General features: G+C 46.9%; 1 protein-coding gene across 1 annotated transcript in view; it reads left to right on the top strand.

Moving 5' to 3' along the window:
* The first annotated feature begins 1,613 nt into the window (after nt 1-1,613).
* The window catches only part of Rufy1 (RUN and FYVE domain containing 1), a 45,443-nt gene continuing 19,395 nt past the window's right edge, over nt 1,614-27,661 (top strand). Inside the window, exons 1-10 of the mRNA XM_041665566.1 lie at nt 1,614-2,031; nt 10,578-10,751; nt 11,900-12,017; nt 12,725-12,826; nt 14,569-14,692; nt 16,494-16,555; nt 18,539-18,604; nt 22,374-22,443; nt 25,566-25,667; nt 26,993-27,109. Coding sequence (XP_041521500.1) covers nt 1,719-2,031; nt 10,578-10,751; nt 11,900-12,017; nt 12,725-12,826; nt 14,569-14,692; nt 16,494-16,555; nt 18,539-18,604; nt 22,374-22,443; nt 25,566-25,667; nt 26,993-27,109 — 1,248 coding nt within the window. The 5' untranslated portion in view covers nt 1,614-1,718. The remainder of the gene's footprint in view (nt 2,032-10,577; nt 10,752-11,899; nt 12,018-12,724; nt 12,827-14,568; nt 14,693-16,493; nt 16,556-18,538; nt 18,605-22,373; nt 22,444-25,565; nt 25,668-26,992; nt 27,110-27,661) is intronic.

The following is a 27,661-nucleotide window of genomic DNA, read 5'->3' on the forward strand; positions in this document are numbered from 1 at the left end:
GGACACTAGCTGGAATTCTCTATGTTGTTCCAACTGAAGTATCTGTGCTGCCAAAGGGAGTACAACAGACAGTCTCTCCCGGCAGCCATCTAGCCTCTACCACCAGTGTGTTACCATCAGGAAACATAGTCTAAGTTGTCCAATCTATCGATGATTCGAGAAAAGGCTAGAATCCAGATATTTGGGTGAAATTATTTGATCTCTACCACAACTTTTCATTTTTATTTTACTTTTTGAGACAGGCTGACTGGACCTGTCAGTTCTGACTGGACCAGAACTGGCTATATAAACTAGGCTGGCCTTGAATTCACCAAGTTTCACCTGCCTCTGCTTCCCAAAAACTGGGATTAAAGGTGTGTGCCACCACGCCTGACCTGAAACTTTCCAGCAATTTTAAATACTGGCAGTTCTGGAGTTTAATGTGGTCCACGTCCTTGTTAAATTCTATTGACATTTTCATCTCAATCTGGCTAAATCCCTTCCTTTTCCTGTTAAGAAAACAGGCTGGATAACACATATATGTTTGGTGACTTATCCCGGCCAAAATTGGAAAGCAGAGACAATAATCACAAGGGAGACTGTGTGCTATGTTATTGTGAAATCTTATTTAATAATGAGGTTGGTTCAATCCTATAACAATTAATAGCAAAAACCAGATCTCATTTCCAATCTACCACTGTGGATCTCGCCTCACCTGCCCTAGTTTCTTCAGCAGCCCTTTTCGGGCCTGTTCTGAAGAATGCTGCAGAAAAATAATAAAGTCAGAAATATTGGACATCAGTTGACAAAGTGAGGCACACGCGTATTCCTAGTACTCAGGAGGCAGAAGCGGGAGGATCACTGTAAACTCAAGGCCAGCTAGTGCTACAGTACTGAGTTCTAGGCCCTGAATACTGGGATTAAAGTACTGGGATTAAAATTTGAGATTCTGACTGGGAATGTAACTCAGTTGGAAGAGTAAATGTCTAGCAGCGTGTTGAGTGCTGTCAAGATGGACTTGAGAGATGGAAGCAGGAAGATCACAAATTCAATGTCCCTGTTGGTTGTGTGTTCTGGGGGTAGAATGCAGCTCAGTGGTAGAGATCTTGATTAGCATGTGTGAGTCTAAGGTTCAATTACCAGAACTGCCCCGACTCCCCAGCCCCCCCAAAAAAACAACCCATAGTCAAGCACACGTTGCTTGACAGGGTTTCTCTTTGTAGCCCTGGCTATCCTGAAACTTGCTCTGTAGACCAGGCTAACCTCAAACTCAGAGATCTGCCTGCCTCTGCTTCCCAAGTGCTGGAATTAAAGGCAGGCACCACCATTGCCCAGCTCCATGGCCTATTTTGAGGCCAGCCTGGGCAAAAAGAGGGCTTGTCTGGGAAACAAGAGCAACAACAAATAAAACTCCAACAGTGACATTGTGTCTCTCAAATGGAAAAAAAGTTGTCATGAAATGAAAGTTCAGAAGAGGAAGTGGTGTCACAAGGACCAAGGGGGTTGCCAGACCGCTAAACTAAGACCAATTCCAAGTTCTAGGAAGCAGAAAGTTCAAAAGGAACTTTCAGGTACTCCCGGCTGGGGATCACCGGCGTTTCTGAGGAGTCGTACTTTCCCCTAGCGATATTCCAGGAGAGCAAGCCCAGGCGAGCAGGAACAGAGAGGGAGGGAAGCAGCCGCGGGGAGCAGCGCGAGGCCGCCAGCTAGGCCAGCGGCGGGTCACGTGACCGGCCAACATGGCCGCCCGCGGAGAGTGCCGCCGGGCGGGGCACGAGTCGGAGCCGGAGCAGGAGCCGGGGCCGCAGCCGGGGCCCGAGGCAGACCGAGAGTCGGGGGAAGAGTTCGAGATCGTGGACAGGAGCCAGCTGCCGAGCCACGGCGAGCTGCGGAGCGCGGCGCGGCCCCGAGCGGCTGACGGCTGGTCGGCGCCCATCCTGACGCTAGCGCGCAGAGCCACCGGGAACCTGTCGGCCAGTTGCGGGAGCGCGCTGCGCGCGGCCGCGGGGCTCGGAGACGGCGCTGGCGGCGGCGGCGGTGGGGAGCGCGCAGGTAGGCCGGGGTCCCGCGGGCTGGGGCAGATACAGGGCTAGGGGAGCCCGAGAGTTGGACGAGCTGCCCTGCCGACCTGTTCCGCGGGGGGCGGGGTTCTGTCTATGGTCCGACCCAGCAGAAGAAGCGCGAGACAGGGTGGCTGCTGACAGGGACTGCCCTCCCACCTTGTGTTTGTCTTGGTGAACCCCAGAGCAGCGGCATCGTGACCACGAATTGACTTAAAATAAGAGGATTCAATGAGAGAGAGACTCGGGCGGAAAGTCACCTGTGTTTATGTTTTGCATACTTGAGAAACGAAGTCTGTTGTTGGTCCCCTGTTAACAGACCGGCCGCTAGCCGGTTGTGCACCTGCGACTGAGGTTGACACCGTATTCCAAAGTTAGTGAGAGCGGCGAGTCAGAGTCAGGAGGTTTTGGTTCCCTTTATACACCGCCACTCACCGCCCTGTGGGACGTGAACAAGCCATCACCCCTCCTACTCGCATTTCTCAACCTATGAAATGAGGATTTTTTTTTCTTTTTAATCAACTACCTTGTAAAGCCCAGTTCAGCTCTTAGATTCAGAGCTAGATTAGAATTTCAGCATACCAGTAAAGACAGATGATTATTTTATTTTTGATTTCTGGGCATGGCGATGCAGGTGCATACTGCCCGCACAGTGTGTTACTGTACTCGGTACTGTGCTAATTTTAATGCAGTGGTGTGTGTGTGTGTTTCTAGACCTACCTAAAAATACAGTATAAAAGATAGCCATGGTTTCAGGCGTTGTGTTGCTCTACTTTTATCCTGCCACTGGGGAGGCAAAGGCAGGTGGATCTCTGTGAGTTAGAGACCCGCCCTGCTCTACATAGTGAGCCCCTATATCAAAATAAATAATAAATAATGATGCTTCACCATGCAGTCTTCAAGTTGCTGTGATAGAATGAGTGTTAACTTTAAATGCCTGAGTCTCCATGTGTACAGTAGACTTTGTTACCTGGAGTTTATTTTAAAACAAACAAACAAAAAAAAACCACACTTCGTTCCTCGGTAATATATTAACCTTGATTTACTACTGTAACTTTTCTGCTTTATAACCTTCACTTTTTTTGTGTGAATATGGGTTCAGATGTGTTCGTACTGTTTGTGCACTTGAAGACCAGAGGTCCATGATGGGTATCTTCCTCAACTATTTAATCCACCTTATTTCTGAGACAAGGTCTCTCACTAAACCTGGAGCTCACCAATTGGCCACACTGTCCCTCGAGACCCTCCAGGCTCTGCCAGCACTGGGAATGCTAGCAGATGCCACTGTGCCCGTTGTTGAAGGCTGGGCCTCTGAAGTCAGGGAATGCTGGCAGATGCCACTGTGCCCGTTGTTGAAGGCTGGGCCTCTGAAGTCAGGGAATGCTGGCTGATGTGCCATGCCCAGTGTTGAACGCTCAGACTCCGAAGTCAGGTCTTCGTGTTTGCAAGGCAACCCCTTCTTCACCTATCGAACCCTATTTTTTACTTTTTATTACCATACGCTCCCCGGCTTACCTGTGAAGGTCAGAGGATGCCTTTCGGGAGTCAGTTCTCTCCTACTGTGTGGGTAGACCTCAGATCACCAGCCTTGACAACAAGAGCCTTTCCCCTCTGAGCCACCTCACCAGCCCTGGTTTTTTGTTTTGTTGTTGTTGTTGTTGTTGTTGTTTGATTCTTATAACAACAGCTTAGAACACACATTATATACCTAATCAAAAATATTTTATTTCTTTATATCAATACCTTATCATTTGTCTATTTAAAGTTGTTTGGTTTTGGTTTTTACTTAAGCCTTTGGCTAAGAGCAAAGATAAATAGAGAACAGACCACAGTCCCCAAAGTCTCAGGAAGCTTGGTGAGGATAGATAGGGGCTGGTTAATGAATTCAGAGTAGACCTGGGTAGGAGGAAGGGTTTCTGGAGTTTTGCAGCATAGTTGGAATAGCTAATGTTTGCAACAACTGTTAAATATTTTCTAACAGCTAATGGAGAGGTTTTTTAAATGTTCCCCACACAGACAAAGGGAAGCTGAGGTGATAGCTATGCCAGTCTCCCTGATGATCATTACAAACACACATAAACTAAAATGTCAGTGTACCCCTTAAATGTGCACAATCGCTGCTGCAATTTAAAATATAAACATAGGTTGGCAGGATGGCTCAGTAGGTCAAAGTGCTTACCTCCAAGTTCAGTGGCCTGAGTTGAATCCCCAGGATCCACATGGTAGAAGGAGAGAGGGGACTCTTACAAGTTGATCTCCGCCTACTGTGTATGTGCCGTGGCATACACACAAACCCCCTCAATGTATATATGGGCGTGTGTGTGTGTGTATTTTAACTAAGGTACATTAGCTTAGGCCTCAAAGGTCAGGATCATGACTATCACTCTTCTACCTCCTTGTCTTGTCCCACTGGAAAATCTTCAGGAAACAGTGCACAAGGAGCTATCACTTGTGTTCACAATGCCTTCTTCTAGAATATGCCCCCCCACCCTATGGGTAACATTTGTTAATCCCACTGAACAAGAGTAAAGACTATTACCCAAATTCGTTATTCAAATTATGCAAGCTTTATTTTCTGTCAAACAGGGCTATTTCCCTAAAGTGGGGTTTAAGAAAATAGCATCAAACAGGAGAGGGTGGGGTTTATATTAGCCCCAAAATTGCAAGGCTAGAGGTTTTCCAAAGGTTTTTGGTTATATAGGAACTTGGCAGAAGACCTCAAGATTATTTTGCAGAATATCCTATCTTATCAGAGTGGAGGTCAGGGTGTAGGGTGTGGAATGTGTCAAATTCCAGAAAATGGCTCAAGACGTGGCATTTTCACAGAAAACAAGAATGAACTTATTTTGACCTTGTAACAAGATGGTTTTTAATCTCAAAATGGAATCAGGCCGCTCCATCACATGTCACAGTTAATTGTAGTTAAATGTGGAAGGCGTACATACTACAATAAAGATGCAAGGCCAGCCAGTAACCACGACTTCTCTGTACCAGATTTCTGTAAGGGTTCTTGAATGTGTGGGCTGTACTCTGTACCTCTGGCAGTACAGCAGGTTTGTTTACAGGGCTGTCCCATAGTGCATGAGGAATGCAGTTTTACAAGTGTTGTTTTTTTATTTCCGCTGCACAGCAGCCTCACCGGATCCTGGTGACTGTCTCCAGAGCTGCCTCAGCCACCTCGCTGCTGAGGCCGCAGGCCGGGGGACTCTTCTCTTCCCGCCGCTTCTTCAGTCATGTCCCTGGAGGGAGACAAACGTTTTGTCTATCCTTTTCTTTTACAAAAAAAATTCAGGAGCCAGATGCTGGGGTAAAAGCCTGTTAACTCAGAGAGGCAGAGAAAACAGCTGGGTGGTCTTTCTCCTCTGCAGTCGTCCCAAAAAGAGACCCTCGCAGCCAGGCGGTGGTGGCGCACGCCTTTAATCCCAGCACTTGGGAGGCAGAAGCAGGCGGATCTCTGTGAGTTCGAGACCAGCCTGGTCAGAAACCTTGTCTCGAAAAAAACCAAAAGAGAGAGAGAGAGACCCTCTCCTACTCTGCCTAAAAACAAAAACAAACCTCCTCCAACCAGATGTCCCTCCCTTCTTCTTTTGTGCTCTCTTTCTCCAACTTCCCAACTTTCTCTCACATTCTATGGTTACTTCCAATCAACTGGTTGCTTGCTCCTGCTCTCAACCTATTGCTGATTTTATTTAATACAATCTCAGGGTCCACAGTGTGATCAAATATCCTGCAACACAACTGCAGGGTCACAGGCTCTGGGAATTCTTCTGTTCCCCTTGTAACCTTGTCCTTGATCAGTCATTGACTGAAGCCTTGTTATACAGGTCACACTGCTCATTGACAGATAAAGCATGCCTGGGCCCCAGACTCGTAACAAGTGCGTACCTGGAAAGGCCCTGTTTTCCTTTACTGCAATGACGTAAAGCATAGACAACACTGTGCTCACTGAATGCCACACTAGTGTTAGAGCTGTATTCGTACCATCACCCCCTTAACTCCAGCTCCACAGTAGCCGTGACAGTGATAGGGCTGGCTTCATGGGTGTGGATTCAATGCAGCCACTGGGACCAAAGGGCAAAGTTTACAGAACCTGCTTGGAATTGATGATAATTCTTTTCAGTGAGCTGTCATGTCTCACTCCTGTAATCCTAGCACTAGCGAGATTGATGCAGGAGAATTACCATAAGTTTGAGGATAGCTTGTCCTGCATAGTGAGACTCCTGTCATTCCCATCCCCCCAAAAATAAATTATACAGTAATACTTTTCGTTGAATTTGTGTGGGAGGAGTTACTTTGTGTGTGTATGTGTGTGTGTGCGTTCACACCATCAGTGTAGGTACTTGTAGAGGCCAGAAGAGGGCACAAGATCCCCTAGAGCTGGAGTCAGGCTCCTTATGCTGGGATCATCTTAGTTTTTTTTTTTTTAAGATTATTTATTTATTTATTTATTTAGTATCCTGCCTATAGACCAGAAGAGGTCACCAGATCCCATATGGTTGCTGGGAATTGAACTCAGGACCTCTAAAAGAACAGTCAGTGCTCTTAACCACTGAGGCATCTCTCCAGCCCCTGGGATCATCTTTAAGACCAGCACACACTCTTAATGAACTGGGCCAGCTCTACAGCTCTGAATGAAGTGTGTTTTATGATGCATTGGCTGGGGTGAAAGGATAAAAAGGAAAGGTGAAGTGGGCACCTTTGGTGGCTCCTGCCAAGGTATTGCCACTAAGTAAAACTCCAGGTGCAGCAGAGTTAGCGCAAGAGGTTTATTGGGGGAAGAAGAGAGTGAACGAGCAAGAGAGCGAAAGGCTGTCTCAGAGTGTGGATGAGAGAGGCAGACAAACAACATGGAAGAGGAGAGGCAAGAGACAAGAGAAGCAAGAGAGGTGTAAGAGACAGAAGTGTGCCTGACGGATGCTTTTAAGGGGTGCGCTTGTCACTTAGCCGATGGTGGAAGACACCTAGTGACAGATGATGCCGTAATTACCTCAGCGGCTGAGGCAGGCTGCAGCCGCCGTGGGAACTAACAATGGGGCCGGGGAGCATGGCGGGGGCACTTGGAGCCTCATGTGGAATCCCTGTCTGTCTGCCTTCTCAAAAACTTTGAAACTTCTCCCTCACACTCCTCAACTTCACGTAACCATGAGTGGCCAGGAAGAGCAGGGACAAAGCCCCTCTGAGCCCTCTGCATTTCAGGGCAGGGTGGACTCACAGCACACTAGTCAAGCCGCAGAGGAGGAGACTGTCACCCACCAGTGAAGCTTCTCTATAGGAAGGGAAGATTGACACTGGCGCTTTGGTCCTGGCCCAGATTTGTGTGGGCTTTATGAATTGTATGGGGGAGCCAGGTGATAGTTACCCATCCATTTTATTACATTTTATTTATTTATTTAGTGTGTGTGTGTGTGTGTGTGTGTGAGAGAGAGAGAGAGAGAAAGAGAGAGAGAGAGAGAGAGAGAGAGAGAAAGGAGAGAGAGAGACAGAGAGACAGAGAGAGAGAGAGCGCTGCATGTGGAAGTCAGAGGACGGCTTTCGGGATTGTTTGCTCCTTCCATCTTGTGGGTTGGTTACTGAGCTCAGGCCTGGCAGCTCACACCTTTACCCACAAAGCATCCTGCTGGTCCTGCTATCCCACCCTTTAAAAGGGAAACTTGAACACAGACAGTATCTCTCTCAAGCCTATGCTCCGCTTCCAGTCACAGCACAAGGCTACCTCTCTCTTTAGGTGACGTCTTCTGTAAAGTGGCATAATGTCGGGTTTTGAAATTAGCCATTTCAATGAAAGTATTAAGTAATAACAGTCACAGAATGTGGCAAAATATGAGCATGGCTTCTTAAGGGTCACAGTTGAAGGAACTGCTGGTTTGGGTGTATGTATCTCCACAGGTCAGCCATGTTTAAACCATCAGCTCATAAGCCACACACTCTACCAAAGGCGAGGAGAAACAGGGACAAGACAGTGGCCAGCACTTCAGGCCAGGCTCCCTGATACCCTCTCTGTCACTATTGCCACGGGTGCTCGGTGATAGAAGTTGAATGGTAGCCGAACTTTTTTTTTTAAGATTTATTTTATTTATTATGTATACAGTGTTCTGTCTGCACACCAGGAGAGGGCACCAGATTTCATTACAGATGGTTGTGAGCCACCATGTGGTTGCTGGAATTTGAACTCGACCTCTGGAAGAGCAACCAGTGCTCTCAACCTCTGAGCCATCTCTCCAGCCTGGTAGCAGAACAACATTAAAGAGAGGAAGGAGTTGGGTGGTGGTGGCACACGCCTTTAATCCCAGCACTCAGGAGGCAGAGGTGGGCTGATCTCTGAGTTCGAGGCCAGCCTGGTCTATTACAGCTAGTTCCAGGACAGGCTCCACAGAGAAACCCTGTTTTGAAAAAAAAAAGGAAGGACAAGAAAAAGAAATTACGTGGGATGCTGTGGGTGCTTTGAATATTTGTTTTACAATATCCCACATGGGCTCAAGTGCATAGTTGTCTTGTTTTAGTTGGGAGTTTCCTTACCCATGCTTGTGTGTGTGAGTACACATATGTACTGTTGAATCTTTGCACACAGCTCTCCGTTCCCAACACCCTGTTTTCACACACACTGGATGTACAGAAAGGCACCACTTGCATCTTAGAGCGAGTTGTCTGAAGGAATAACAGCGCCTATAGGGGGTCTTTAATTCACACTTAACTTAGATCGGACTGGGGCTGGGTGGAGTCTTAGCTCTTCATGGGGCCGGGGCAAGAGGCAAGCTGAGCCAAGAGCTGAAAGCTAGACGAGGTAGCATAGTGGCAAACACTCTGGAAGAAATTATCTCATGTGTCTGTCTCCTCAGGTCATGGTGTGAACAACTATGTTTGGTTTTCTTTGCTTTTTGAGACAGAGTCTCATGTAGTCCAATCTGGCCTCAAACTTGCTATGTAGACAAGACTGGTCTGGGGCTCTGATACCCCCCCACTCCACCTCCCACGCACTGGGATTCAGGAACACACTGCTACACCCATCTTCCTGCACCAGTGGACAAGACTGAAGGATGGTGCAGGCCGAAAGGCAGGAACACATCACAGGGAGACCTCTTCACCCTGTAGCTAGTACTCCTGTGGGGGCTTTCAGTTTGGAGTCTACTTGTTTTTTTTTTATGTATATATTTTTTATTGTTTATTTAACTTTATTTTATGTGCATTGGTGTGAAGATGTCAGTTCCCCTGCAACTGGATCTTCAGACAGTTGTGAGCTGCCATGTGGGTGCTGGGAATTGAACCCGGGTCCTCTGGAAGAACAGTCAGTGCTCTTAACCACTGAGCCTTCTCTCCAGCCCCTCTATTTTTTTTTAAGATTTGTTTTTATATTTTTAATTATGTGTGTATGGGGGAAGATGGGTATGAGCAGGTGCCTACAGAGTCCAGGAAACAGCGCAGGATGCCCTGGAGCTGGACTTACAGGCGGTGGTAGGCCTGGGTTCTCTGAAAGAGCAGTACATGTTCATAACCACAGAGCCATCTCTCCAGTCCTGGAGTCTAAACTTTTCAAACTCTAGCATGTCGTTTTCGTGGGCTTAAGCGAACTTGTTTTTTTCTTGGATTTTCGAGACAGGGTTTCTCCATAGTTTTTTGGTTCCTGTCCTGGAACTAGCTCTTGTAGTCCAGGCTCACAGAGATCCACCTGCCTCTGCCTCCCGAGTGCTGGGATTAAAGGCTTGCGCCACTACCGCCCGGCTAAGAGGCTAAGCGAACATTTTTTAAGCACTTGTTCTAGCTGTCCCATACCAACTGTAGACGGACTCTTTTTTTTTTTTTTTTTTTTTTTGGTTTTTCGAGACAGGGTTTCTCTGTGGCTTTGGAGCCTGTCCTGGAACTAGCTCTGTAGACCAGGCTGGTCTCGAACTTGTAGACGGACTCTTAACTCTCCAAACAAAATGACAAGACGAATATAGTAGAAATGAACGTACTTCTAACGAACTTTTTAAAATGGGTGCAAAACATAGACTGGGCACACGTCGTGGACGAAGGCGCAGGGTCTAGAAAGGAAGGGAGGGCGCTTTCCTGAAGGCACGCACAGTAGGATAAAGGACGTCGCGAATCCCGGTGAGGCAAGTGTCTTTCCTACTCGGTCTAAGGTCAGACAGTAAAAAATGGCTGTCCTCCTCTGTGGCTGGCTCTGAGCTGGCTTTGTCCAATAGGAGTGGTCGAAGGCGGGGCGTTTCCTCTGTATGCCTTCTAGCTTGGGGGCAAGGCAGCCTAGACTTTGCGTCCTCTCATTGGTCGGGGAAGAAACCAATCGCGGCGAGCCTTGCTAGAGTCATCGCTCTAGCAACGCGAGGAAGCATCAGTCTCTGATTCCACACAAAGCCCAGGTGGCTTGCTTAGGAGCTGTGGCCAGCAGAGATGGACTGCGATTTGACTACGAGTCCTGGATATCCTCCCGCCAGTGCGTCCTCACCCTGAACAAGCCCCTGGTCCTCTGCCGCGCCACTGACCCCTCTCACCTCCACATCCCTCTCAGCCCACTAACGAATCTGTCCTTGCTTGCGCCCGCAGCTTCCAAGGGCCAGATGATGGAGGAGCGTGCCAACCTGATGCACATGATGAAGCTCAGCATTAAGGTCTTACTCCAGTCTGCCCTTAGCCTGGGACGCAGTCTGGATGCAGACCACGCCCCCCTGCAGCAGTTCTTTGTAGTGATGGAGCATTGCCTCAAACATGGGCTGAAAGGTGAGCCTGGGGGCGTTTAGGAGCATAGAAATTTGGGCTAAGTCTTTGCTCTCGCTAGTGCCAAGCATTGTGGTAGGTGTAGAGAGGAGAGGTGCGCACAAAATAGATTCCCTGTGATCTAGAGCAAATGGCACTGCCAGCCGCAGAAACCGTTCTTAGTTCTCTGGTTGGCACTTTCTAATAGTAAGGCTTAAAATCTGCCGTGTTCTACATTGGCAGCACATGGCATTCCAGTCCCTAGGCTGCACGAGCCACACTGCAGGTGCACCATTAGCAAGACCTGTGGCCGTCGGTGGCGGGGGGAGCATAGTTTCAAAGGCCAAGACTTGACAGAAACACAGAATTACAAAATGCTACCAGTTCAGGGAAACAAAACAAGTAATATGATAGGGAATGAAGTCAGGGTATTTCAGACGCACGAAGGAGAGTTCTTTCTGACTTGTGAGCTGAGACTTAAGGACGAGAGAACCCTGCAGAGATTTGGGTCCACAACATTCCTTGCACAAGAGACAAAATGAAATAGATGCAAAGGTGCAAATGTCCTGAGTGAGACCAACCTTGGCTTGAGGCAGACGCCTGGTAACCAGGAAGTGTGGGATGAAAGAATGGGAGATGAGACCTGGGAAACAGGGAGGGGCTGGATCCTGCAGGCCCTTAAGAGGTCATGACAGGAGCTGTATTTTCTTCTAAGTGAGTTTGGAGGCGTTTGAGGAGGAAATGTGACTTAGTTTGCATCTTAAAAAAAAGAAAAGAAAAAAACTTCACCAAATTGAGAACAAATTGAGGGTAGGGACGTGAAGATACTAGGAGCATCAATGAGGTTATTGTGGCAGTTCGGTAGGGAAGTGGTTGTGACAGCTAGGAGTTGAGCACTAACGCTGCCACCAGGACAGAGGTGGCCGGATTTTGCAGATTTCGGTTCATAAGCAGCAAGTTCTTGAAGAAAGAACACGATGACAGAGGAAGCTCACTGCCAAAGGAAAGCAGAGCTGATTTGTTCTGTGGCCACTGTAAGTCCAAAAGTCTGGCTCACAGAATTGAGTGTGGGGCTGTGACACACTGCCTGGCTTTTGAAAGAGAGACTATGGGCCCCCGGAAGAAACTATGCCCTGTTCTTACGTCTAACCATGTTGTTTTTTTCCTTTTAGTTAAGAAGAGTTTCATTGGCCAAAATAAATCTTTCTTTGGTCCTTTGGAGCTGGTGGAAAAACTTTGCCCCGAAGCATCAGATATAGCTACCAGTGTCAGGAATCTTCCAGAACTAAAGTGAGTAAATAGTAGTGATATCGCCTGAACGCTTGCTCTTTACTCTCTGCTGTTTGCCTCACCTCGATTCTCCTCTGGTTTGGAACACTCTGGCAGGAACTTAGGCTCTAATCTAATCCCACCTGTGCTGCACACTATTCATGTGACCTTAAGACTTGAAACTTCCTGGGCCTCAGACTCCTGCTCATCAGGACGGAGACAGCAGTTGCCTCGTGCCACATGGTTCACGTAGTTTAAATTTGTTGTTGAGGCTGCAGCTATGGCTCAGCAATCAGAGTGCTTCTCGCTCTTGCAGAGGACTGAAGGACCCACGCCAGGTGGAGTGTGGGAATCAGGGAAATTACAGTTGTATCTCCAGCCCATGATGTATATCTCACATCATATTTTAGCACAAACATAAAATTGCATGTATGAGTCCATGCCTCAGAAATTTTATGATACTCGAACACTTGAAATGCCTGTGGTACAAAGTTCAAAAAGTACCTAGCTTGTACATTAAGCATTCTCTCTGCCCACACGGAACCTTTCTAACCCCAAACTACCATGTAACTTCTCTCTCTCTCTCTCTCTCTCTCTCTCTCTCTCTCTCTCTCTCTCTCTCAGTGTGTGTGTGTGTGTGTGTGTGTGTGTGATCACCCAGATAATTTGTTTCCTTCTGTATTTGTTGCTGTTATTATGCCTTACCGGTCTGATTCTCTGATTTCCAGGACAGCCGTGGGAAGAGGCAGAGCTTGGCTTTATCTTGCTCTCATGCAAAAGAAGCTGGCAGATTATCTGAAAGTCCTCATAGACAATAAGCATCTCTTAAGGTACTCCACGTGTGTTTGTCTTTTACTCTGTAGTTGCAGCGTAGCCTGTAGATCATTGTGAAATAAAGAAACTGGAATGTTCAGAGCTAAGACTGAAATCATGACTAGTCTTCAGTGCTCTGAGGCTTGGTTTGAAGTGTTTCTCTGTTGAGCCCTGATATCTCAGAAGCATTACAAATGAGACTCACAGCTTTGAAATTCTGAAGATAATCTCCCAGAATATTAATACTTATAATTTGGTAACTGGCAGCCCATTCAATTAAGTTTCAATAAAATGATACTTACCAAATTAGATGATAACAAGAATAAAATATCTTTTGAACTAGGGACATTTCATATCCAGTTTGTAAAGTGTGTATTTCTTAGTATTAGTAAAAACTTAAGGGCTGGAGAGATGAATTAGCAGTTGAGAACACTGGCTACTCTTCCAGAGGTCCTGAGTTCAGTTCCCAGCAACCACATGATGGCTCAGAACCATCTATAATGGGATCTAATGCCCTCTTCTTGACTGCAGGTATATATGCAGATAGAGCACCATACTTGGAAAATAAATAAATCTTGTTGTTGTTTTGTTTTGTTTTTGTTTTTCAAGACAGGGTTTCTCTGTAGCTTTGAAGGCTGTCCTGGAACTCACTCTGTAGACCAGGCTGGCCTCAAATTCAAAGATCCTCCTGCCTCTGCCTCCCAAGTACTAGGATTAAAGATGTGCACTACAACACACAGCTAAGTTCTCTCCTTCAGCCCAGTGGGCTCCAGAGATCAACTTAGGTTTTCAGGCTGTTGGCAGGTGCCTCTGTCCACTGTCCCTTCCCATGCCAGCCCTGGTGACCAGCGTTCCAGATAGTAAGTTTCATCAGCAGAGAGAAGGCAGTGAAGACACAGGGGCACACAGCAGAATGGCCGGAAGACAGTGGCCAAGAGTAGATGAGAAGGAACCAGATCAAGATCTAAACAGAGGAGCCTGTCAGGCCCCAGTGCAGCTCTCTGTTGCTGCAATAAAACACCGGAAAGAATCTGATCGTAAAGAGAAAGAGCACAGAGGTGGCTCAGTTTATGAATGCTTGTGGTGCAGGCGTGGGGTTCAGGCCCCAGCGCCTACACTGAAAAACTGGACTTGGAAGCTGTTTCATGCAGAGAAAAATACCATACATACACAGAGAAAAAAATTATAAAATAAAGGTAGTCGTCTGAGGACAAGCTTCTGAGGCACCTGAGGTTGACCTCTGTCATGTCTACACATATGCGCATGTGCATCCACATACATGATCCCACACAAACAAGTGTACGTATGTGAAAGGAAAAGAAAAGGTTTGTTTGGCTCACAGTTTAAGTCCATAATTGGTCCTCTTGCTTTATGCCTGTGGCAAGGCAGTAGATTGTGAAGGAGGCATGTGGTAGGTAGAATAAAAACTGCTGATTTCCTGGTCACAAAATGAGAAAGAGAAGGCAAAGGTCACACCCCCTTCAGAGCACACCCACAGCAACCTTGCAACAATTGGCCCCACTTGCATTTTTAACAGCACCAAGCTGGGGAGCAACTTTACCACGTGGGTCTTTGAGAGACACTTAGGATCTGACCATAGCAGAAGAGGAAGCACTTGACATGGTGGGAGGAAGGAAACTCCCTGAGGGTCCCTCGCTCCAGGGTAGAGCAGGAAGCCAGGTGGCAAGGCCGCTGGCCGGGGTGAGGGTGAGTGGGAAAGGGACTCCTGAGCAGCCCCTGACCTGTCCGTCTCTTGCAGTGAGTTCTATGAGCCTGAGGCACTAATGATGGAGGAAGAGGGCATGGTGATTGTCGGCCTGCTGGTGGGACTCAATGTTCTGGATGCCAATCTCTGCTTAAAGGGAGAAGACTTGGATTCTCAGGTAATATGGGATTTAGGCTTTGATGGAATGAATCAGACTAGGAATTTTTGACATGAAATCTGCAGACATGTGCTGAACCTAAGAAAGGAGCAGAAGGCAAGAGGCCTTTGGTAGAGGTTAGGGCAGACTGCGGTGCTGGGGAGGTGGGAAAGCTGCTGGGGATGTCTCAGGAGAGTGAAGTAGTCACATGGGCAGATCCAGGGGTGTGGCTCGGTGGTAGAGTGCATGCGTAACTTGCACAAGTCTTAGGTTCGGTTCCTAACTCCATAAACCAGGCATGGTGGTGCATGCCTGTAATCCTACACTCTGGAAATGGAGCCCAGAGATCACAAGTTGAAGGTCACAAGGTCATTCTCATTACATAGCCAAGTTCAAGGCTAGTCTGGAAAGAAAGAAAGAGATGAAACTGGAGAGATGGCTCACTGGTTAAAAGCACTGGTTATACTTCCAGAGAACCCAGATTTAATTCCCAGCACCCACATGGCAGATAACTGTCTAACTCCGTGCTTCTCTCCCCTCTTTCACGATGATCCCTGTGCCTTGGGGCGGGACTTGTATTGTAGATGTGTCCATTGGGACTGGGCTCCACAACTCTACATTTTGATTGGTTGTGGCTTTCTGTAATTGTCTCCATCTGTTGCAAAGAGAAGTTGTCTTAATGGGGGTGAGGACGGCACTTATCTGTGTGTGTAAGGATAAATATTTAGAATGTAGTTAGGATTTATGCAGGTTTAGTCAAGTGGTGGTTGTAGTTTCCTCTCAAAGATCCATGCCTGCCAGGTGGTGGTGGCGCACGCCTTTAATCCCAGCACTTGGGAGGCAGAGGCAGGCGGATCTCTGTGAGTTCGAGACCAGCCTGGTCTACAAGAGCTAGTTCCAGGACGGGCTCCAAAACCACAGAGAAACCCTGTTTCAAAAAACCAAAAAAAAAAAAAAAATCCATGACTTCACTAGTCCAGAGTAGTTGGCTAGGTTTCCAGTACCAGGCATGGTTTCCTTCTTGTTGAGTGGTTTTCAGCTAGTTCAGTTGGTTACTGCTGAGGTATCTGTGCCACTATTGCATCCTTAGGCTTGTTGTAACATTCTGGTCATTATTGTGGTTCGTATCAGCCTCTCTTATACCATCCAGGACCACATGCCCAGTAGCACCACTTACACTGGGTTGGGACCTCCCACATCAATAATCACTAAAGAAAATTCCACACGCTTGCCCACAGAAGCATTTTCTCAATTGTTCCCTCTTATCAAATAAATCTAGCTTGTGTCAAGTTGACTCCCCCCCCCAAAAAAAATGCCAACCTAGACAGGTGTAGAAAGAAGGACTTAGAAGTGTCAGATAAGGTGCTAGAGAGATGGCTTGGCGATTAAGAGCACTGACTGTTCTTCCAAAGGTCCTGAGTTCAGTTCCCAGCAACCACATGGTGGCTCACAACCACCTGTAATAAGATCTGATGCCCTCTTCTGGCCTGCAAGGATACATGTACTGTACACATAATAAGTAAATAAATCTTTAAGAAAAAAGAAGTGTCAGATAAACAAGAGTCTCACTTTAGCCTAGAAATCTAGCATATGCTCTCTCTCTCCTCACCCATTTTCTTTCAAATTACTTTGTTCATAAGTGCAGGCAAAACACCAATGCACATAAATTAAAAAATAAATAAAATTAAGTTACTTTGGACCACCGAGTCTTTGCTGCTTTGGATGCATGCACAGTAGCAAAGTGAACTTGCGAGTTCAGACTCACAGGTTTGCAGGAATGAAAACTGCCGTGTGTCTGAGCCTGGGACCTTGGTTTCTGTAGGTTGGAGTGATCGACTTTTCCCTCTACCTGAAGGACGTGCAGGATCTGGACAGCGGCAGAGAGTGAGTATTGTGTTTCTGGTAGCTCTTCACCAGCTGGCAAGATGTGGGCTTCGTTTTGCTTTGCAGTTTAGCTTTGTTGAGTTAGTTTAACTATAGAGGTGAAGCTGGTGGCGTGCGTCCTCGCTGTCTCAGGAGTTGAGCTCAGAATAGAGCGTGCATGCGAGAGATCCCTTCTCATGCCACCTCCTCTGCCCATTCCAGCCTAGCCCCACCCCTCACCATAGGAGGCTGCTGTGGTCACTTCCTGTGTGTGTGTGTCAGAGTTGTGAAGCTGGTACTCTGCACCCACCTTTAGATCCTCAGGCTTGCGCAGCAAGTCTTTACCCGCTGAACCATTTCATCAGTCCTTCAGTTTTGTTTATTTTGCTGAATATCCAGAACACCTTGAGATTCCCTGTTAGTAAAGAATTACAGGAATTATGGGATATCTGTAGTGAATCACACCATTATGTGTTATGTAGACATAAAGAGTAAATTTGAGCTTCTTGTAGACTTTGAGAAATTTGCCTGGAGAATGATGGAATGAGAAAAGTATCATGCCAAGAAATATATGTATTGCTTTTCTTTCTTTTTCTTTTTTTTTTGTGGGGGGGGGATTTTCGAGACAGGGTTTCTCCATAGCTTTTGGTTCCTGTCCTGGAACTAGCTCTTGTAGACCAGGCTGGCCTCGAACTCACAGACATCCGCCTGCCTCTGCCTCCCGAGTGCTGGAATTAAAGGCATGCGCCACCACCGCCCGGCACGTATTGCTTTTCTATAAGCCAAAAATGTTCAATATATAGTACATGAATATATGTACTACATTATGTTAGCTAGATATGATGGCTATATACCCAAAAAAGGACACTCAACAAGCCATTACTATGGGTTACCTGGGAGAGGTATGTAAAATGAAGACTAGGGAAAAGAAGATAAAACAATCGCAACTGAGAAACAGACCCAGTAATGTTTGAATGGCATGAAATGGTAACTACATATGTCAGTGTATGTTTAAAGAGGTCACAGAAGGGCAGTGAGACGGCTCAGTGGGTAAAGGTGCCTGCTGCCATCCCTCACAACCTAGGTCCAATCCCTGGGACCCACATAGTGAGCAAATTGACAAGTTGTCAACTGACCTACACACACACACGTACGCACACACACGAACACACACACATATGTTATGTAAAGAAAGGAAGGGCTGGAGAGACGGCTCAGTGACTAAGAACACTTGTTGCTCTTATAGAGCACCCTCATCAGGTAACTCACAGCTACTTGGAGCTCTAGTCCTAGGAGATCTGACATTCTCTTCTGACGTCCACAGATACTTGTATATGGTGCATACACTGACAAACAGGAAAACACATACTTTTTGCTTTTTTGAGTCAGGGTTTCTTTGTGTAACAGTCCTAACTGTCCTGGAACTCACTCTGTAGACTAGGCTGGCCGTGTACTCACAGAGATCCGTCTGCCTCTGCCTCCCGAGTGCTGGGATTAAAGGCATGCGCCATCACCACCAGAATAACACAAACATTTTTAAATGATTGGAATTTTAAAAAAAGGAATCAGTTAATCAGAGAGAAAGGCTTGACTGTCAGATGGAGACGACTTTTTATTCAAATGTCTCTGGCCTGTAGATTGCTCTACTGTATTCTGAAAAATCTTTGTTTCCTTAAATGTATCCCTTTCTTTCTGTGTAGTAGGGCTGTGTCATCAGCCACTTCCAGAACCATTGCATGCGGCAGGCAGGTGTGTTCACCATGCACAAAGGCCCATGGCTTTCTGTCCTCCCTGCAGCAGCCCAGGCAGTCTGGGGATTGGGGCCGTCTCTGTAGGGCAGCCCGTCCCCAAGCCCTGCTGCTAGCTCAGTCCAGCCCTGTTTTCTGTTTATTCCTTACATAGCTCTGACTGCCTCTTGGTTTCTACAAGAAAGTTGGGGAACCGTTACAAATGGTTTGACATGAGTTCAAGAAGTCCTTATTTTTGTGTACTCTTTTTCACAAGGCACGAAAGAATTACCGATGTCCTTGATCAGAAAAATTACGTGGAAGAACTGAATCGGCACTTGAGGTAAGGCCCGCTCCTCCTCAGCTCCAGTTATTGCACTGAGCTCTTCAGGGGATCCACCATTTAACTGTCATAACCGAGTTTTATCCAAGCCGAGAGAAAGCTGTAACCACCCAAGCCACATTCACGTGTCCGACCTGGAAGAGGACGCCTGCCTGACGAACAGCTTTGGGCACCTCCTTGGCCTTGTTTGTACAGCACAGAGAGGCAGATACACAGGACAAGCAGCCTCAGGAAAGGAAACAAACAATAGGAAGGAAGGAAAGAAGGAAGGGACGAGAGATCTCAGAGTTCTGTTCCCAGTACCCACCTCAGGCTGCTCTCAACTGCCAGTTCCAGAGGGAGCTGGCACCTCTGGCCTCCATTAGCACCTGCACACATGTGCACAGATGGTGTGTGTGTGTGTGTGTGTGTGTGTGTGTTAAATAGGGTCTGAATATGTAGTCCTGGTTGGCCTGGAACCCACAGAGATCCGTGTGTGTGTGTGTGTGTGTGTGTGTGTGTGTGTGTGTTAAATAGGGTCTGAATATGTAGTCCTGGTTGGCCTGGAACCCACAGAGATCCACGTGTGTGTGTGTGTGTGTGTGTGTGTGTTAAATAGGGTCTGAATATGTAGTCCTGGTTGGCCTGGAACCCACAGAGATCCACCAGTCTCTGCCTCTCCAGTGCTGGGACTAAAGGCATGTGCCACTATGTCTGGCTTAAAACCTTAAAATTAGAAAGAAAAAAAAGGCAGGGGGAGTCTGGGGTTGTGAGTCAGAGACGACCTATGTTCCATCCCCTCACTCTTCCCCCAAAAAGAAAAGAAAAGAAAAAGTTGGGTAAGAGAGGACATACATACATACATATATACATACATACATACATACATGCATATACTTAAGTTCCTTAAGATAAATGCTTAGGTTTAATCATCTAACAGAATAATTTACCTCTTCCAGTTATGGGGAAAGTTAAGTGAGTTGATGTATTTAAAATGCTTACAACAAAGATGGTTTGGCTAAATTCCTGCTTTTCTCATAGGGTTTGCTGCTATCATCAAACCTATTGTTTGCAGATTCTTTTTTTTTTTTTTAAGATTTATTTATTTATTACATATACAGTGTTCTGCTTGCATGTATACTTGCAGGCCAGAAGAGGGCACCAGATCTCATTACAGATGGTTGTGAGCCACCATGTGGTTGCTGGGAATTGAACTAAGGACCTCTGGAAGAACAGTCAGTGCTCTTAACCTCTGAGCCATCTCTCCAGTCCTGTTTGTAGATCCTTTACATTTATTATAGTATAAAAGTAACTTAAAATATTACTTTTAATATTTTAAGCTGAAGTGGTGGCTAAATGGTTAGGAATACTCGTTGTTCTTGCAGAGCATCCACACAGTAGCCCAGAGCTCCAGGGGATCTAACACACACACACACACACACACACACACACACACACCGGGCTCTTAGGTGCTGCACACATGTGGAGCACATATTTTCATGATGGCACATATATTCAGGGCACTCATACACATAAAAACTGAATCTAAACTGGGCAGTGGTGGCACACACATTTAATCTCAGCACTTGGTAGGCAGAGGTAGGCGGAGCTCTGTGAGTTTGAAGCCAGCCTGGTCTACAGAGCAAATTCCAGGACAGCCAAGGCTGTTATACAGAGAAACCCTGTCTCGAAAAACCAAAATAAATAAATAAATATAGATAGACAGATGGACGGACAGACAGATGGACAGACAGACAGACAGACAGACAGATAGACAGATAGATAGATAGATAGATAGATATAGGTGGGATATGTTGGCAAAAGCCTTTAATTCCAGCACTGAGGAGGCAGTAGCAGGTGTGGATCTCTGTGAGATCGAGGCCAGCCTGGTCTACAGAGAAAGTCCCAAGACAAAGCTACACAGAGAAACCCTGTCTCAAAAAACCTAAATAAATAAATCTTTTAAAAAATTAATAAACTGTTTTTTTAAAAAGAATGTTTCAAAATGTAGAAAAGTATAAGTAAAACTTAAAAATTAGCTTTGCAGGACAAGACAGAAGGCTCAGCAGTTAAGAGCATTGACTGCTCTTCCAGAGCATCTGGGTTCAATTCCCAGCATCTGTGTGCTGGCTCATAATCAGTTCCAGGGGATCAGACATCCTCTTATGACCTCTGCAGGGATCAGGCACACATTTAGTACAGATATGCATGTAGGAATAAATAAAAATCTGTCTTGCAGCTAGGGGGATAGCTCAGTGTATGAGGAGCTTGCTGCACATACACAAGGACCTGAGTTCAGATCTGCAGTGCCCACATAAAACGCTGGGCACTGCCATGTACATGTATAACCTCAGCCTTGGTTACATGGAGACAGGAACATCCTAAGGACTTTTTGGCCAACCATTCTAGCCACTCAGTGAGCTGGGCATTCAGTGAGAGGCCTTGTCTCGGAAGGCTTAGTGGGTGAGACTGGAGAGATGGCTCAGCAGTTACGAACTGCTGCTCTTGCAAAGGCCCTGGGTTCAGTTCTCAGCACCCACATGGGTGGACCACAGCCATCTGTAGCCCTAATACCAGGATCCCTGATACCCTCTACTGACCCCCTTAGCTGCTAGGTACACATACAGGCAAAACACATAAACATAAAAATAAATCTGAGCCGGGTGGTGGTGGTGCCCTCCTTTAATCCCGGCACACGGGAGGCAGAGGCAGGCGGATCTCTGTTTGAGTCCAGCCTGATCTACAAGAGCTAATTCCAGGACAGGCTCCAAAGCTACAGAGAAACCCTCTCTCAAAAAACCAAAATAAAAAATAAAGCTGAAAAAGAAAACAAAACAGGGTTTCTCTGTGTAGCTTTGGCTGGAACTCACTCTGTAGACCAGGATGACCTCAGACTCACAGAGATCCACCCGCCTCTGCCTCCCTGAGTGCTGGGATTAAAGGTGTGCACCACACTGCCTAGCTAAAATAAATCTTTTTAAATAAGTGAAGAACAATTTAGGAAGATACCTAGTGTCAGCTTCTGGCCTACACATGTATGCACACACAAAAGTACACACAAACAAAAAAATATTAAAGGGGATTGGCAAGATAGCTCAGTGAGTGAAGGCTCATAATCACCTGTAGCTCCAGTTCCAGGGGATCAGACACCCTCAAGCCTGATGATCTTGACTGGACATGGCAGTTGCACGCCTTTAAATCCCAGCACTTGGGAGACGGATCTCTGAGTTTGAGGCCAGCCTGGTCTGCAGAGTGAGTTCCAGGACAGCCAGAGATACACAGAGAAATACTGTCTCAAATAGGGAAACAAAACATAAAGGTTTAATATGGCTGCCAATACAGTTTTGATTCTCACCATCTATTATGTCAGAGCTAACCAAGTAATGGGATAGGTAGACTATTTGGAGGGTGAGATTTATTAAGGGTGGGTTTGGGTTTTTTGTTTTGTTTTGTTTTGTGTTTTGTTGACTTTTAAAGACAAGGTCTCTCTGTTGACCTGACTGCCTCAGCACTTTTTCTTTAGACCAAGCTGGCCTCAGACTCACAGAGATCTGCCTTTCTCTGCCTCCCAAGTGCTGGGATTAAAGGTGCGCACCACCACTGCCCAGATGCCAGTGGTTTTTGATTGTTGTTATTTCAGTATCAACACAAACTGAGTTTCTACCTCAGAATTCTGAGCAGTCCTGCGCCTCCCTTTCATGGAGGAAGTCAGGATTCCTCCTTCTCATTCACCAGTTGGGAACAGTCCACTGCTTTAAGTTTAGACTTATTGTGTGTTTATTCTCTCCAGCTGCACGGTTGGGGATCTTCAGACCAAGATAGATGGCTTGGAAAAGACGAACTCAAAGCTTCAAGAAGAGGTTTGTAACCTTTACTTAAACGAAATAGTGACCCAAGGTTAAGAGAAGTGGTTTAAGTCAGCCTGGTGGCAGCTGGCCTGTCATTCCAGCTACTCAGGAGGTTGAACCAGGAAGATTACAAGTTCAAAGCCTTCCTAGGCTAGAGAGTGAGTTCAAAACCAGCCTGAACAACTTAACGAGACTCTGTCTCAGAAAAAGTAAAGAGGATGCCATGGTAGAGTGTTGTCTAGTATAGACGAGGCCCTAGGCTCAATACATAGTACAAGAAGAAGAAAGAGAGAGAAAGAGATGGGATGTTGGTACATCTGACCAGAGCGTCTTGTTGGGAGGAACAAGAGCTAGCCTCAGCTGGAACTGCACAGGAGCATTTATGTCCACCTGTAGGGCTCCTAGTGAGACACCGGTCCTGAGGCAGTTCCTGACGGCCTCAGTTTATCACCTCTGGTCAATGCACCATTGGGCAGATGGGAAATGGTAGTGTTCTTCTCTGCCCACCTTTGCTGTAGTGTCATGTGCTTCCCCCTGCCCCGGAGAGCACAGACCTTCCGAGAGGCACCCAGCCCACCCTCCTGTTTTGGCCTCTAGCGAGCACAGATCCAGTCTCCCCACAGCATGGTCTTTCTCTGCTTTCTCACTAGGAAGAGAGAGAATGAAAGGACAGGAAGAAGGAGGGCTGAGGCCGAGGAAGAAGGCTTGCTGCCCGCGGCCCGGCAGTCTCCCTGGTGGACACATCTTGTCTCCTGTTAGCAGCAGGGGGGTTGCTCAGCCTTGAGGCTTTCCACAGGTAGTAGGAAGGAGGAGAGCTTTGAGAATGGGCTTAAAAATGGACACCCCGCAGCACGGAGGCAGGGTGCAGTGGGCTAGGAGGGTCTGTGAGTGAAGGACCTGATGAGGCTCACTGTAGGCTGACTGGCTCCTTAGGGACTTTCAAGGGAGGGCTCAGGATTGTGTGAGTTGAAAGGGTACAAAGACAATATTCTCAGGGGAATGTCACGGTAGGAGCCACTGCCGTTAGCCCCGGGACTCACACGTACCTTGCTTGGGAGGCAGGTCTTGGAGCCCTATAGAGGCGGTATGTCTTTAAGCCTTGTTTTAATGTCTCCAAGTTGGGTGATGCATAGATTTTGTAATTTTGTTGTAGCGACTCAGTCAGTTTACTGTGGTACAAATACCCATGAAGCAGTACTGGGAGGGCTGGAGACTTGGATGACTTCAGAGCAAAGCACTGTTCCCCAGCCAGGTGGGATGCTTCAACTGGAGTCTGAGTGGACACCTGAAACGCACTGGCTGGGGGTTTTCTTCAGCATGTAACTGTAGGGAAAGATGTTCCTTCAGAGCAGGGCATGGTGGCACACACCTTTAATCCCAGCACTCAGTAGGCAGAAGCAGGCAAATCTCTGAGTTCGAGGCCAGCCTGGTCTACAGAACAAGTTCCAGGACAGCAAGCCCTACTCATAGAAACCCTGTCACAAAAAACAAAACACAAACAAAAAAGATGTCCTTTAGAGAATTCGCCCAGGGAGTTGGAAAAGAGCTGAACACCTTCAGGGCCTTCGAGGTCTTTCTTAGGCACAGCTGCTGTTTAGAAAGGTCAGCCTGGGGTCTGAGGAGAACGCTGCAGGGTTTTAGAGGACCGTTCAGTGCCCCAGGATCCCTCCACTGAGGAAAAGTGGATGGATGACTTGCTTCTTGCTCCTCCTCCGGTCTCCTTCCTCCTCTGCAGACTGGAGCCTGGAGCTAGAAGTAGGAGGGGTCTGCCTTCTGCGTTGTTCCGTCCCCTTTGCCTCCCATGATATCTGTTTGCTAGACACATTCATGGACAAATCCAACTTTCCTTCCCTTAAGCCACGAGACATATTTCAGGAGAGGAAGGATTCCTCGGGGGCCTGTTTCTAATGATTTAAGTTTGATTCTTTCCTCCAAAATCTTTAATCTCCCTTGACAATAAAATATATTTCTGCTTATCAAGATACTGAAAATGGGGATCGGGGAGATGGGTCAGTGGTAAAATACTTACTACGCAAGCATGAGGAACTGAGCCAACATCTCCAGCACCTGGGTTAAAGCCAGGCCGGACAGCACGTGTCTAGAACCGCCGTGCTGGGAAGCAGAGACAGACAGATCAGTCTCTTGGCTTGCCAGGTCAGCGAGCCTAGCCAAAGCAGCGCCCTCCAGGTCCAGTGAAAGACCCTGCCTCAAAAAGTAAGGTGGGACAAGGGAGAAGACCCCACTGTCACTTCCAGTATTCACACGTGCATGTACAGGCCAGCGTGAGTGCACAGACACAGGCAACAGCAGCAAACGGGGCTGGGTGTGGCTGCACACAGTATTAACCCAGTACTTGGGAGGCAGAGACAGCATATCTCTGCGAGTTCCAGGACAGCCAGTAGCTACACAGTGAGTCCCTGCCTCAAAAAACAAAAGCACCCCTGGAAAGAACAATGAATTTAAAAAAAAAAATGTTCATCATTCCATTGTATGCCATTAGCATAAATAGTCTTTATTTTACAAATTTTGGGCCTGATTTTTTTTAATTAAAGTGAGAGCATACCATACAAAGTTTCCCTCTACTGGTATAAGTATCTTCTCATTAAAAGCTATTGTAACCGCCAGGCAGTGATGGCACAGGCCTTTAATCGGGAGGCAGAGGCAGGCAGATCTCTGAGTTCCAGGACAGCCAGAGCTACACAGAGAAACCCTGTCTTAGAAAAAAAATAATAATAATAAAATTTTTAAAAAGCCTATTCTAAATATTTGGATAATAACAGATTTCTGCTTGGTGCTCCTGTAGTAGTGACTGTCTGAACTCTAGGGGTTTTTTTTGTGTGTGTGTGTGTATGTGTACATAAATTATCACTCACATGAAACATCAAATAACTGGTTTTGCAGTATGGGGGGGAATGGGGACGTTACAGAAAGCTAGGCGGATGTGGCAGAGGTTTTACTACATAGATGTCTGTGGAAGTTTGCACCATGCATTTCCTATTTAAAGCAAGCAAGTAAAATAGCAAACATTAAGATGCATTGTAAATTGTGTAGAATCTAAGTAAATGTCAGCTCTTCATTTGGACTGCAAGATTAATTCTGATGTTAAAAAAATGTAAGAAATCTTTTTTAATCAGCTTTCAGCGGCAACAGACCGAATTTCATCCCTGCAAGAAGAACAGCAGCAGCTGAGAGAACAGAACGAATTAATTCGCGAAAGAAGCGAAAAGAGTGTGGAGGTGAGAGGGGGACCTGACGGCTGGGCATTGTTCTCGTGCACACCACTCACCGTCGCTCGTCTCCGGCTGTAGCTGCCCCTTGGCATCATGGGGAAAGGCTTAAGTCTCTTGTATAAAATGACACCGCTGTCAGAGATAGCCTACGCATCGCAGGTCCTCTTCAGGATGCTTTAATGTGACTTGTGGAAGGACTGAAGAGATGGCTCAGCCGTTAGGAGCACTGGCCATTCTTCCGGAGGACCCAGGTTCAATTCCTGGCACCCGCATAGCAGCTCACACCTGTCTGTAACTCCAGTTCCCTGGGATCTGACACCTTCACACCAATGCCTATAAAATAAAAGTTAAATACTTATTTTTTAAAAATTGGAAAAAAAATACAGTGAGCTAGGGAAACGGGCCACCCTGGCTTGTCTAGAGAAGAAAGTCTGCGTCTGTTGTGTGCAGAAGATGGTCTTCACTGTCCCCACCCCGTGGTCAGTGAGGGCACTGGTGCAAGGCCGGCTGTGACTTAGCTCTGTCCCAGTCTCCAGAATGTACAAAGGCTGTCCCTACCCACGTCACTCACAGGCCACCTGGATCACTTAAGACTTCTGAAAACCCCAGCCTTTGTACTCCAGAGTTCCGGTTTGGCTCAGTGCTGAGTGGGCTGTCATTTTGTCCCTGGTTCCATGGCTTCTTTCTCCCATACTCCCCTGGCACGTTGTTCCTCCTTTGCAGCAGGTGCACCTGGCTGGTGGCTCAGCCGTAGAGATGAGATCTGAGTCACCACAAGTCCCCAGTGCTAGATAAAGCTGGCAGCAAACACCGTGTGGTAGATGGAGTACGAGCCTTTCCCGCCAGGATTTCTTGTCCTCTTGTAAATAAAATTAACTAAACCATTACCCAGCCTAATTTGTTAGCCACACACCTGTGATCCTAGCATGCAAGAGGCAGAAGCAGGAGGATCACAAGTTCAAGTACATAGAGAGACCCTATTACGTAGCCATACGCAGATCTATTGGCCTGCTGGCATCTCTCATCTTTCAGGTTGTTATATCTTTAAGAGTCATCAGATATATGGCTGGCTCAAGATTCATCATGTTTTAAAGGTAGAAAATTAAGTCAGGGGTGTGGTGCACAGCTTTAATCCCAGTACTTAGGAGGCAGAAGCAGGAGGATCTTGTGAGTTCAAAGCTAACCTATTTTACAGGGCGAGTTCCAGGACAGCCAGGGCAACAGAGAAAAACTGTCTCAGAAAAAAAAAATTTTGTGACATATTTTGAAATGTATTATCGCTAGTTGACTTTCCAAGAGTGAGTCGTTCTTGGTGTTCTCGTGTGATTCAGATAACAAAGCAGGACACCAAGGTTGAGCTGGAGACTTACAAGCAGACTCGGCAGGGCCTGGACGAAATGTACAGCGATGTCTGGAAGCAGCTGAAGGAGGAGAAGAAAGTCCGACTGGTGAGCGGGACCCAGCATCCTTAGCGAGAGTCCGTCAGCTGCCTTCCATACTACATAAACCTGCTTGCACCTGCTGATACTCCTGGAGAGACAGAAACTGGCCTTTTTAGTTCGTGTTTACACTGCAGTTCTGTGTCATTTGTGTTTGTGCCCAATGGATGAGTCTTTTCTAGAGGCTGTTATGAGACCTGTCTGTCCCCTCGGTCATAGGCTCTGGCCACTTCACTCAGCACTGTGGCCGCAGTTCCTTTCCAAACCTAGTTCTCCTGTGTGCTTTGTCTTGGCTTCCTGGGATGTATGTGGGGCACCGTGCTCTGAGGTACCCAGGGCAGAAAGAACCATTTCAGGATGGTGGCGCCTGTGCCGCGGTAAAGTCCAGAGCATTCGGAAGCTGTCCTACCCCGTCAGGTCTCCTGGTGCACAAGTCAAGCATTCCTGCAGGACCCTGGCTTCTGTTTTCCTTTTGGGAACAACCTGGCTTCTAGAACTCTGGCTCATGTTGCCAAGTCAGTGTTCTGTTGACTTGATGCAGAGCTAGTGTCTTGGTACTGT

This window comes from Microtus oregoni, unplaced genomic scaffold (genome assembly GCF_018167655.1).
Source record: "Microtus oregoni isolate MIOR12 unplaced genomic scaffold, Mior012 000015F_ref0000493, whole genome shotgun sequence".
Classification (NCBI taxonomy): Eukaryota; Metazoa; Chordata; class Mammalia; order Rodentia; family Cricetidae; genus Microtus; species Microtus oregoni.